This window comes from Bos javanicus, chromosome 4 (genome assembly GCF_032452875.1).
Source record: "Bos javanicus breed banteng chromosome 4, ARS-OSU_banteng_1.0, whole genome shotgun sequence".
NCBI classification, from domain to species: Eukaryota; Metazoa; Chordata; class Mammalia; order Artiodactyla; family Bovidae; genus Bos; species Bos javanicus.
Genome location: NC_083871.1, coordinates 107,621,635 through 107,635,397, shown reverse-complemented (window position 1 = coordinate 107,635,397; position 13,763 = coordinate 107,621,635). Strand labels below are relative to the sequence as shown.

General features: G+C 44.4%; 1 protein-coding gene across 1 annotated transcript; it reads left to right on the top strand.

Moving 5' to 3' along the window:
• The first annotated feature begins 1,478 nt into the window (after window positions 1–1,478).
• Window positions 1,479–2,715, top strand: LOC133246858 (olfactory receptor 2F1-like). The gene has a single exon (XM_061415434.1). It carries the CDS (start codon window positions 1,672–1,674, stop codon window positions 2,611–2,613), a length of 942 nt encoding a protein of 313 aa, XP_061271418.1. The 5' UTR covers window positions 1,479–1,671; the 3' UTR covers window positions 2,614–2,715.
• Window positions 2,716–13,763: the final 11,048 nt, after the last annotated feature.

Here is a 13,763-nt window from a genome sequence, read left to right as displayed (position 1 = left end):
AGTGCCCAGAATCCCAGCTACCAACTCCTGCACTCCGGACACAGAACTGAGTTCCAATCCTGAGACCCTAAAGCCAGTTTTTATTCTTTGCAGTTTCTACAGTGACACCTGCTGGCCACTGCAGGCCCAGGGCTGAACAGAAGGCAAGAGCTGCCTGCTTCATCCAGCTCTTGGCTCTTGCCTCCACCAGAGTCTAGGCCCTGCTCCCAGCCAGAAAGACTCTGAATTAGATTACCCTTCTCAATTCTGTTGTACTTGATTATGTGGCTCCACTCTGGTTTTCTTAACACTGATATATTGCCTTTGTCCTTTGTTACACTGTCTCATTTGATTCTCATCGACTTTCCCAAGATCCAATTTTTTTAATTTTTTATTTGATTCTTTGGCACTGCTGATTTTCTAAAACAAACTCCTAACATAGAAAGGCAGGATTTCCCAGAAGTTGGTTTAAAGCATAGTGCCTCATATACTTAATAAACATTTTGAATTGAATTAATTAATTTACTAATTATTTTAAGAGCAAGAAATACACCTTAAGATTCTGTTTCTATTAAGAAAAAACTGATGACATTTATTTATGTTTATAGAAGACTGGTCGATGTGCTGGAAGGAAAATAACCCAGTGCAATCTTAGCTGAGAAAGAATTCACTTCCCCTAAAAAAATCAGCGGATGTCTGTCACTTCATACTCAGTACAAACATGTAAGTATCAGTGGTTTATGAATGCTCTCATTACATTGTTTACCATTTATTTAAACACCTAAATAAATGCCCACAACTTACTATATAAATTGCATATTATTGAGAAATAAGGCACAACTGCAGTCATAATTTAATTACAGCGGCAAATTTAATTAACTAATAAACTTGTTCTCCTTCCTAGCACTTACCACAATTATACTTAATTAATTTTTGTAATTATTAATTTAGTCTGTGTCTCTGATTAAATTATAAGAACCAAAGGAAGAGAACTTGTGCTTCTGTATTTCTGTTTCACAGACAGGTGTCTGATGTCTCGCACAGTCCGTGACACACAGCAGGGGCTTAGAGATACTGATTTAAACTTTATCCAGACTGCTGGGCACAAGAACTATGTGAGAAGACTAGGCAGAGACCCAGACCTGAACCCCAGAGAAAACATAAGGAGCAAATGAGTTCAGACCTTTAGGCATCGACCCCTAGGCGCTCCTCTTAGTCTCAAGAGGCTTCTTTGGCCACCCACACTGGAGACTCTTTCCTTTCTTCCCTGCCTTCCACTTTCCTTCCCTCCTTTTTTGCTTTCCCACCTCCCTTCCCTAGTTTTTCTTTCTCTTTTACTTCCTTTTTTCTTTCCTATCACCCTTCCTCCCTTCTCTCCACCACCTTTTCCTCTATCTTTCCTTTTACACTGATCGCTTATATCCTATGTAATTTTAACTGTGTTGGATCCTAGATGTCTAAGGACGACCAGAACAGGGACTTCATCCTTGAGTCCACCGTGAGAACTTAAATCTCTTCCCTCCCGCCTCATGGCATTGTCCCCTCAGCACCTAGGTTAAGGAACCTGAGGGGAGGTGCCCCACTTCCAGCTCCAGTCCTGGCCCATGGCTTAATTCCAGACTCCTAAGGAGAGACCTTTACTTGCCCTTCCCTGCCTCTGCTCCTCCCTTGGCAGCCTGGCCCGCCTGCTCCATGGGGAGGGACAACCTGACCTGGGTGAGTGAGTTTGTCCTACTGGGCCTCTCCGGGGACCGGCAGACCCAGGCTGGGCTGTTTGTCCTGTTTGGGGCCACCTATCTTCTGACCTTGCTGGGCAACGGGCTCATCCTCGTGCTGGTCTGGCTGGACCCCCGCCTCCAGCTGCCCATGTACTTCTTCCTCGGCAACCTCTCCGTAGTGGACATCTGCTACACCTCCAGCGGGGTTCCCCAGATGCTGGCGCACTTCCTCCTGGAGAAGAAGACCATCTCCTCCACCCGATGTGGTACCCAGCACTTCTTCTCGCTGGCCCTGGGGGGCACCGAGTTCCTGCTGCTGGCCGCCATGGCCTATGATCGCTACGTGGCCGTCTGCCACCCCCTGCGCTACGCGGCCGTCATGGGGCCGCGGCTCTGCGCAGGCCTGGCAGGCGTCTCCTGGCTCGTGGGCCTGGCGAACGCGGCGGTGGAGACCGCGGTCACCGTGCGTCTGCCCACCTGTGGGCGCCACGTGCTGAACCACGTGGCCTGTGAGACGCTGGCGCTCGTCAGCTTGGCCTGCGTGGACGTCACCCTCAACCAGGCAGTCATACTGGCATCCAGCGTGGTGGTGCTTTTGGTGCCCTGCTGCCTGGTCGCGCTGTCCTATGCCCGCATCGTGGCCGCCGTCTTGCGGATCCGCTCCAGCGGGGGGCGCCGCAAAGCCTTCGGGACCTGCACCTCGCACCTCACCGTGGTCTCCATGTCTTACGGCATGGCCCTGGTTACCTACATGCAGCCCCGCTCCACCGCCTCCGCCGAGCAGGACAAGGTGGTGGTGCTCTTCTACGCGGTGGTGACCCCTATGTTGAATCCGCTCATCTACAGTCTGAGGAACAAGGAGATAAAGGCCGCTCTGACTCGGGTTCTGACGAGGAGCTCTGAATCAAAACGGTAGCCTGGGACCTTGTCATTCAAGAGCTTCGCTCGGAGGACGGTGGGCAGGGCAGCGCGCCTGCCGCCTACTGTGCGTGCATGTACGTGTGTGGGCATGTGCGTGCGTGTGTGTGTGTGTGTGAGAGAGAGAGAGCCAATGGGAGGGGCCACAATCCCGCACCATCGTTTGAAGTCACAGAGAAATGGAATTTTATCTCTGGGCTCTGTTTTTGGTCCCTGACTTAGTCTTTTAAAGATGTGAATTACAACCACTTAGAAATGCATACAGTCCACAGAAAATTATATGGAGGGAAAAAAAAAGATATACTGATATATATGAATTAGACAGGAAGACTACATCGAAATCTTGGGCAGTGCACAGAATTTATGCCAAGAAAGTCTATTTCCTAAATTCTACAGCCACAAGTCTCAGCCTTTCTGAAATCAGTGGGGTAAAAAAGAGAGGAAAAGTTGTGACTTACAAGATTCACCATGCTCATGGGATCAAACAGGCCTTGGGCCAGAGGTAAAAGGGTCATCATGTGGTCACCAGCGGTCCCACTCAGCTCCAAGGGTGGGGAGTTCACAGGCGGACCTGGAGCCAAAGTTGCAGTAATTATCCACACATCCATGAGGAACAGGGCTGGCTCCATGTGAGTCAGTGGATATCACGCCGCTCATTTTCCTTTCAAACTTGCCATGGTGGCAAGTGGCTGGCCAAAAAGTGAAAAGTTCATAACCGCAAACATCTCTCTACATAATCAGGTCTAAGGATATGCTCTTATGAAAACTGAAGGATGTATTCAGAACTCATGCTTGCCTAAGAATCGTGCACATACCATCCATCAGAGGTAAGTCAGGCTACTTAAGAAAGAAGGGATCACAACTCCCTGTTAGTGATCCTTTCACTCTACTGACACAAAAATTAATGATTGAGCTCGAAACATCCTAGAATACAAAGTGAGACCATGATATTTTATCCAGAAAAATGTTTAAAACTACTTTTAAAAATTAGAATGAAGCATCTCTTACCTAAATATTACAGCTCTCTGGTTTATCTTACCTACAAACAAAATATAAATTGAGAATAATTCAAACTGAGTTTGTTAAGAAAATATCAAAAAATTGAGGAGGAGGAAATGAAGTACCTTTGAAAATTCCTAGTAAAACAATTTTTCAAAATTGAGGAGGAGGAAATGAAGTACCTTTGAAAATTCCTAGTAAAACAATTTTTCAAAATTGAGGAGGAGGAAATGAAGTACCTTTGAAAATTCCTAGTAAAACAATTTTTCAAAATTGAGGTAAAATTCACATCTCATACAATTCAAGATTTTGACCATTTAAAGTGCACAATTCAGTGGCATTTAGTATATTCACAATGTCATGGAACCTCATGCTTACACAGTTCCATAACATCTTCATCACCCCCAAAAAGCACCTCATACCCTTTAAGCAGGACATCATGGGAAATGCTGAACTGGATGAAGCACAAGCTGGAATCAAGGTTGCAGGGAGAAGTATCAATAACCTCAGATATGCAGATGACACCACCCTTATGGCAGAAAGTGAAAAGGAACTAAACAGCCTTTTGATGAAAGTGAAAGAGGAGAGTGAAAAAGCTGGCTTAAAATTCAACATTCAAAAAACTAAGATCATGGCATCTGGTCCCATCACTTCATGGCAAATAGATGGGGAAACAATGGAAACAGTGACAGACTTTATTTTGGGGGGCTCCAAAATCACTGCAGATGGTGACTGCAGCCATGAAATTAAAAAACACTTGCTTCTTGGAAGAAAAACTGTGACCAACCTAGATAACATATTAAAAAGCAGAGACGTTATTTTGCCAACAAAGGTCTGTCTAGTCAAAGCTATGGTTTTTCCATTAGTCATGTATGGATGTGAGAGTTGGACCCTAAAGAAGGCTGAGTGCCGAAGAATTGATGCTTTTGAACTGTGGTATTGAAGACTCTTGAGAGTCCCCTGGACCGCAAGGAGATCAAACCAGTCGATCCTAATGGAAATCAGTCCTGAATATTCTTTGGAAGGACTGATGCTGATGCTGAAGCTTCAATACTTTGGCCACCTGATGAAGAACTGACTCATTGGAAAAGACCCTGATGCTGGGAAAGACTGAAGGCAAGAGGAGAAGGGGATGACAGAGAATGAGATGATTGGATGGCATCACTGACTCAATGGACATGAATTTGAACAAGCTCCAGAAGTTTGTAATGGACAGGGAAGCCTAGCATGCTGCAGTCCATGGGGTCGAAAAGAGTCAGACACAAATGAACGACAACTGAGCGACTGAACTGAACTGATTCTTCCCTCCTCCCAGGCTCTTAAAGCCACAAGTCTGTATTCAGTCTTTATGGATTTGCCTGATCTGGACATTTCATATAAATGGAATCGTATAATATGTGATCTTTTGTGTCTGGCTTCTTTCACTTAGCATATTATTTTTGAAATCTATCCATATTGTCAAATGTAGCAGGGCCTCATTCCTTTTTATGTCTAAATAATGTTCCCTTGTATGACAATAGCCACATTTTTTTAACCTATTCATCAGGTGATGGACATTTGGGTTTTTTCCTAACTTTGGGCTATTGTGAATAGTACTGCTATAAACTTTCACGTACAAGTTTTTGTTATTAATAGAAAAACTTGTTTTTAATTCTTTTGGGTACATACCCAGGAGTGGAACTGTTGGGTCATTTGGTAATTCTATATTTAACTTTTTGAGCAAATGCCAAACTGCTCTTCACCATAGCCGAACTGTTTTACATTCCCACTAGCAATAAATGAGAGTTCCAATGTCTCTGCTTTCTTGGCAACATTTATGTTCTGTTTGACTGTAGCCATCCCAGTGTGTGTGAAATGACATGTTACTGTGTTTTTAATTTGCATGTCCCTAATGACTAAAGATGTTGAGCATCTTTTCATGTGTGTCTTGGCCATTTGTGTATGTTCTTTAGAGAAGTATCTAGCAAAGCTTTCATTTTTAATTTTATTGAAGACCCCCCCTTCACTTCCCTTCCTCTCACTCCTTGCTTTAGCCCCTCTCTGCTGCCCTCTCCCCCTAAGACCATGGCCACCAGCCTCCATCCTCCTCTTAATCGCCTCCCTGGTCCTTTCCCCTACCACGTATGTGTGTGCCAAGTCGGTTTTGTCATGTCCAACTCTTTAAGAGCCCATGGATTATAGCCCACCAGGCTCTTCTGTCCATGGGATTCTCCAGGAAAGAATACTGGAGTAAGTTGCCATGCCCTCCTCCAGAGGATCTTCCTAGCCCAGGGACTGAACCCATATCTCCTGCTGTGGCAGGCGGGTTCTTTACCACTAATGCTAACGCCACCTAAGGAAGCCCCTTTCCCCACCACTCCCACTCTCATCTGAGGCACTGAGCCCTATCCTCTGGGAAAAATTTGTTAACTCTCTTTTTCAGACTCTTCTCATTTTTATATTATCAATTTCTCCCCTCAGATCAACATATTATCTTTTCCTTTCTATATTCCTTCTCAAAGGTCTCTCCCCCAACCAAAGCCTTCACACTTAAACATCTGCCTGCCCTTTACGTGCTGTCTGTGATTTCTACAGCAAAGAAACCTCAAGAGTTTTTCCTGAAAGAACAAACCGAAAGCACTTTTACTTTGGTATATTTTCTTTTACCCTTATCACAGGTCTATGGAAGCAGCTTTGAGCAGTGTGATATTCTACTACACTTTCAAACATAACCTGCCTACAAAAATGATCATCAAATAGTTGAATGAGAAAATTTTGTGGATGAGGTTTGATAAAAACCCATTAAAAGTTGGAAGCGGTCAACTGATTTTGGTTCTATACTTGTTGAGCTATAATTCTTCATCAAATTATGATATAGTTGGGATAACAATCTACTGACACCTTCTAATCCTAATAATTACAGAGACATTACTTTGCCAACAAAGGTCCATCTAGACAAGGCTATGGTTTTTCCAGTGGTCATGTACGGATGTGAGAGTTGGACTGTGAAGAAAGCTGAGTGCCAAAGAATTGATGCTTTTGAACTGTGGTGCTGGAGAAGACTCTTGAGAGTCCCTTGGACTGAAAGGAGATCCAACCAGTCCATCCTAAAGGAGATCAGTCCTGGGTGTTCATTAGAAGGACTGATGCTGAAGCTGAAACTCCAGTACTTCGGCCCCTCATGTGAAGAGTTGACTCATTGGAAAAGACTCTGATGCTGGGAGGGTTTGGGGGCAGGAGGAGAAGGGGACGACAGAGGAAGAGATGGCTGGATGGCATCACCGCCTCAATGGGCATGAATTTGGGTAAACTCCGGGAGTTGGTGATGGACAGGGAGGCCTGGCGTGCTGCGATTCATGGGATTGCAAAAAGTCAGACACGACTGAGTGACTGAACTGAACTGAATCCTAATAATTAAAACATATCTTTTGTAAATAAAACTTAGTTTCTATTGTCCACAGTTGTGGTGCATACATGTAGTTTATCCAAAGAAGATACCAATTCATGAGATTATAAGTTAGAAAAGAAGGGAAAGTGTACAAAATATTTTCCTATTTCCTATTTTCCATTTCCTGCTCCTATTCCATTATTTGAGCTTTAGGATTTTTTTTTTCAGCCCTTTAAAGTCTTTTTGGCCCTTCTGAGTCTTTAAAGAGAAACTCAATGTATTTAAAGGACACTTACTATCAGGAGGCAAAAACTCTATTATCCTTCAAGAGACCCTTCTGATTAGAGTCATTCTTGAGCTGGTATCACAGAGTGAACTCTGTGAAAACATCAACAGTAAAGTTCTACACTGAGCTCCTAGATAAGACAATGAAATTGTAAGAAATTACAATTCATCTTAAAATTGATGAAATTTTAAGAAACCACTTCTCAATGAGTAAATGATGTTCATTCATTCAGTCAGTCCACCAGCTCTATATGCCAGTCTCTGTTAAAACCAGAAAGGGCACAATAAAAAGAAGAAAATACTCTCTCTATCCTTTAAGCAGTTTGTTTGTTAGAAGTCACAAAAGGGGAGTGAAAGAGCTGGGCTTAGTGGAGGTGGTTTTCCAATTCTATCTCCTGGCTTCAGAGAAAGTTGAGAGTCCAGGTATGTGGGCTCCATCCTTCTATTTCACTATGGGGTGGATGTTTCCCTTTTATAGATAGAGTGGGAAGAGGTCAGTTGGTACTTGGCAAACTGGACCACCATTCCACTGATCTGGCCAAACTACGCTCCAGTCTGTTTTCCTGCATTCAGTTCAGTCATGTCCAATTGTTTGTGACCCCATGGACTGCAGCACGCCAGGCTTCCCTGTCCATCACAAACTCCCAGAGCTTGCTCAAACTCATGTCCATCAAGTTGGTGATGCCATCCAATCATCTTATCCTCTGTCGTCCCCTTCGCCTACCTTCAATCTTTCCCAGGATCAGGGTCTTTTCCAAGGAGTCAGTTCTTCACATCAGGTGGCCAAAGTATTGGAGCTTCAGCACCAGTCCTCTTTCAATGAATATCGAGGACTGATTTCTTTTAGGATGGACTGGTTGGATCTCCTTGAAGTCCAAGGGACTCTCAAGAGTCTTCTCCAACACCACAGTTCAAAAGCATCAGTTCTTCACCACTCAGCTTTCTTTATGGTCCAAGTCTCACATACATATATGACCACTGGAAAAACCATAGCCTTGACTAGATGGATTTTTGTTGGCAAAGTAATGTCTCTGCTTTTTAAATGCTGTCTAGGTTGGTCATAGCTTTTCTTCCAAGGAGCAAGCATCTTTTAATTTCATGGCTGCAGTCACCATCTGCAGTAATTTTGGAGCCCTTTATGGCAGTTCAAAGTTTCCATCTGACTCCCCAGGAGCAGCATCCAAACAGCACATCTTTTCTGACACCCCCTTCCCTATAAATCAAACCTGTCCCACATTTCATTCTATGGTGATGCTGCTCCCCAGTAGTGGCTGTGACACACTCTTGATGCTCCAGATGGTAGCATATGTGATGTAACAGGAAGAACGTGGGATTGTGGTCATCAGATTTCAGATTCAGTTCCAGTTTTGCTCCCAACTGGCAGAACAATCCTGAGAAAATCACTTCTGTTTTCTGAGCCTCAGCTTCTTCACTTGTAACCATCGAGGTTGAGATGTGATCCTAAAATTTCCTCCTAGCTTGCATTCTTTTTTGTGACTCTCACTGTGCATTTTACTTTCTTCAGTGGTGAGAATTTCAGGTGCTGTTCTCGGCACTCATGAACCATATTTGGGGACCATAGCTTGGTTACTTACTGCACTGATTAAAGAAATAGGCTCTGTGGAAAGCCAGGGCTGGGTATTGTGCCAAAGCCAGTTTCTATTTTTGGCATTTTCTACAATGACACTTTCCAGCCACAAAAGGACTGAAAGAAGGAAGTGGGTAGGTTCCAACTCAATAGGAAAGACAGAGGATAGCATAAAGCTGCTCTGCCCTCTTCACCCACTTCCAGCCAGAGACCCATCTTCAAACCCTGTTAGAAAGACTTGGGTTGAATTGTTTTCATTTCCATTTCATTAGATTCTATGGCCCATCCCGCATATCTTTACTACAAATCCTTTTTATTTAGATAATGCTCTGAAGTTATGAGCATTATCTAAATGCTCTGGAGCACCACTGGAACAAGGGTGAGGAGATACCCCACGCCTGCCATGTGGTGCTGGAGCAGCACCTGCACTGTGCTGGAGTGACTAAGGAGATATCCCACGTCCAAGGGCAAAGGAGAAGTCCCGGCAAGATGGTAGGAGGGGCAAACGTTTAGAATCAAAGCCCATACCTGCCAGAGATGCTCAGAGGGCTCAAACAAAACTTGTGTGCACACCAGGACCCAGAGACCCCACAGAGATTGAAACAGAACTGAGTTTGTGTGTCTCCTGTGGCGGTATGGGTCAGCAGTGGACTGCCGTGGGGTCAGGGGCTCTGGATGCAGCAGACCTCAGTATGGCATAAGTCCTCTTGGAGGATGTCACCATTAACCCACCATAGAGCTGCCAGAACGTACACAGGACTGGGAACAGACTCTGGGAGGGTACAAACAGGACACTGTATGCACCAGGACCCAGGAGAAAGGAGCAGTGACCCCACAAGAGACTGACCCAGACTTGCCATGAGTGTCCAGGAGTCTCTGGCAGAGGCATGGGTCATTGGTGGCCTGCTGCAGGGTTGGGGGCACTGAGTCAGGCAGTGCACACATGGGACCTCTTGAAGGAGTTATCTGCATTACCTCCACCAGAGTTTGGCCTCAGGTCAAATAACAGTGAATCACAATAAACTGTGGAAAATTCTGAAAGAGATGGGAATACCAGACCACCTGATCTGCCTTTTGAGAAACATATATGCAGGTCAGGAAGCAACAGTTAGAACTGGATATGGAACAACAGACTGGTTCCAAATAGGAAAAGGAGTACGTCAAGGCTGTATATTGTCACCCTGCTTATTTAACGTATATGCAGAGTACATCATGAGAAACGCTGGGTTGGAAGAAGCACAAGCTGGAATCAAGATTGCTGGGAGAAATATCAGTAACCTCAGATATGCAGATGACACCACCCTTATGGCAGAAAGTGAAGAGGAACTCAAAAGCCTCTTGATGAAAGTGAAAGTGGAGAGTGAAAAAGTTGGCTTAAAGCTCAACATTCAGAAAACGAAGATCATGGCATCTGGTCCCATCACTTCATGGGAAATAGGGAAACAATGGAAACAGTGTCAGACTTTATTTTTCTGGGCTCCAAAATCACTGCAGATGGTGATTGCAGCCATGAAATTAAAAGACGCTTACTCCTTGGAAGAAAAGTTATGACCAACCTAGATAGCATATTAAAAAGCAGAGATATTATTTTGCCAACAAAGGTCCATCTAGTCAAGGCTATGGTTTTTCCTGTGGTCATGTATGGATGTGACAGTTGGACTGTGAAGAAAGCTGAGTGCTGAAGAATTGATGCTTTTGAACTGTGGTGTTGGAGAAGACTCTTGAGAATCCCTTGGACTGCAAGGAGATCCAACCAATCCATCCTAAAGGAGATCAGTCCTGGGTGTTCATTAGAAGGACTAATGCTAAAGCTGAAGCTCCAATACTTTTGCCACCTGATGTGAAGAGTTGACTCATTGGAAAAGACCTTGATGCTGGGAGGGATTGGGGGCAGGAGGAGAAGGGGACGACAGAGGATGAGATGGTGGATGGCATCACCGACTCAATGGACGTGGGTTTGGGTGAACTCCAGGAGTTGGTGATGGACAGGGAGGCCTGGCGGGCTGCGATTCATGGGGTCGCAAAGAGTTGGACATGACTGAGCGACTGAACTGAACTGAACTGAGACAGCATATTAAAAATCAGAGGCATTACTTTGCCAACAAAAGTCCATCTAGTCAAGGCTATGGTTTTTTAGTCATGTATGGATGTGAGAGTTGGACCATAAAGAAGGCTGAGCACTGAAGAATTGATGCTTTTGCATTGTGATGTTGGAGAAGACTCTTGAGAGTCCCTTGGACTGCAAGGATATCCAACCAGTCCATCCTAAAGGAAATCAGTCCTCAATATTCATTGGAAGGACTTATGCTGAAGCTGAAGCTCCAATCAATACTTTGGCCACCTGATGTGAAGACCTGACTCCTTGGAAAAGACCTTGATGCAGGGAAAGATTGAAGGTGGGAGGAGAAGGGGACAACAGAGGATGAGATGGTTGGATGTCATCTCTGACTCGACGGACATGAGTTTGAGTAAACTCTGGGAGTTGGTGATGGACAGGGAGGCCTGGCATGCTGTACTTCATGCGATCGCAAAGAGTTGGACATGACTTAGCGACTGAACTGAACTGAAGTTATGAAGAGCTTTCTCACATATCATCTCATTTGACACTAACTAGTTCTTCCATGGAGCTAAGATATTCTTGGAGAAGGCAATGGCACCCCACTCCAGTACTCTTGCCTGGAAAATCCCATGGACGGAGGAGCCTGGTAAGCTGCAGTCCAGGGGTTCGCTAAGAGTCAGACACAACTGAGCGACTTCACTTTCACTTTTTGCTTTCATGCATTGGAGAAGGAAATGGCAACCCACTCCAGTGTTCTTGCCTGGAGAATCCCAGGGACGGGGGAGCCTGGTGGGCTGCCGTCTATGGGGTCACACAGAGTCGGACACGACTGAAGTGACTTAGCAAAAAAAAAAAAGATATTCTAAAACATTTGTTTTGGGTCAGACCTTAAAAGGTTAAGGGCTTCCTGGCGCTCAGACAGTAAAGAATCCTCCTGCAATGCAAGAGACCCAGGTTCCATCCCTGTGTTGGGAAGATCCCCTGGGGAAGTGAATGGCTACCCACTCCAGTATTCTTGCCTGGAGAATCCCATGGACAGAGGAGTCCATGGGGTCACAAAGAGTCAGATATGACTGAGTGACTAACACTTTCACTTTAGAAGGCTAAAGCTAAGGGGAGACCCAGCACACAAAAGGCAAGATGTCCAGGATCACCTTTTAACTGATTCAGTGGGATTTGAGGCAAATCATTTTAACTCCCTTGGCCTCAACTTTTCAAACAAAGAATGAGAAGTTTAGGTCAAACATTTTTCCTCCTCAAAAACTCTTCTGGGTTTTTATCTCAAAAAACTACATCTTGAATTTTCATAAATTAAGGTTAAAAGTTCCCACTAAAGCAGTGATTCTCAAACGTGTAATTAAAGTTTTACACTTTAGTTACCAGGAAACAGTAAAGTTACTAACACATGAATGTCTGGTTTTACCCTCCTGAGATCCTGTCTTAATTACTTCAGAGTGTGGTCTGGGCTTCTGGAGTTCTCAAAGCACCCCAGTGATTCTAAGGTATAGCTGATGTGGAAAGCACTGCTCTGGTTCCTACCATGGGTCCTGTGGGATTTTCATAGGCAAACCCTTTAATCTTGAGTTTTTTCCTTCCCTCTCAAACTTCCCCTCTTCAGTTCAGTCACTCAGTCATGTCCAGCTCTTTGCGACCCCATGGACTGCAGCACGCCAGGCTTCCCTGTCCATCACCAACTCCCGGAGCTTACTCAAACTCATTTCCATCGAGTCGGTGATGCCATCCAACCATTTCTTCCTCTGTCATCCCCGTCTCCTCCCGCTTTCAATCTTTCCCTTCATCAGGGTCTTTGCCAAAGAGTCAGTTCCTCACATCAGGTGGCCAAAGTATTGGAGTTTCAGCTTCAGCATCAGTCCTTCCAATGAATATTCAGGACTGATCTCCTTTAGGATGGACTGGTTTGATCTCCTTGCAGTCCAAGGGACTCCCAAGCATCTTCTCCAATACCACAGTTCAAAAGCATCAATTCTTCGGCATTAAGCTTTCTTTATAGTCCAGCTCTCACATCCATACATGACCACTGGAAAAAGCATAGCTTTGACTAGATAGACCTTTGTCTTTTTAACCTTTTTGATAGAGGTTAAAGACCAGCAAAGTAAACAGGGAGGTGTTCCAAGGGCAAACATGTCTTTGCTATGACAGAAGGATTTACACATAACAAAGCTCCAAGGGCTTTACAGGCACTCCCTTACTGACTTCATCAGTGGGCACCGTCAGTTTCCAAATGTTGTTATTGCAAGTAAGTGGTGTGTGCATTCATCCTTTATTAATCACTTAGTTTAACATTCAAATGAGTGCCAGAGTTTCACCAAGGAAATAGCATAATCACAAAAAATTGGGACATAATTATAGTTGCTATAATGTTCTACAGTGAGGCCTTGATCTTATCATCCTAGGACTAAGCCTATTTAATCAGTACATTGAGAACCAAATGAGGGATTTTTTTTTTTTTCCTGTCACTGACCCAGCCTGGATTACAGGAGAAGCCGGAAAACCACTGGCTCCAGAATGAGTAATAAGGACAAGGGAGAGTTTCAGAACTCAAGTCTTGTGTTTTGGGATCAGATAGTAATCCTCAACACTAGCACTTGAAAACTGTTTTATTCATTTCCCCAACACAAAGTTTTTTATTGTGAAACATTCATTAGAAATCTTTGTATGCAAAGAAAAGTCAGGAAATGTCCCTGACTTCAAGAAGCTCAGAGTCTAATGGAGAAAACATACAAGTACTTGCAGTCTTACTTAAAGTCCTTTGTTCAGCCCCAGACTGTGAATTCTGATTCTGGACTCTTTAAGCCACCACCTCCTCAGGTAGCCTGACCTGCCTGCTCC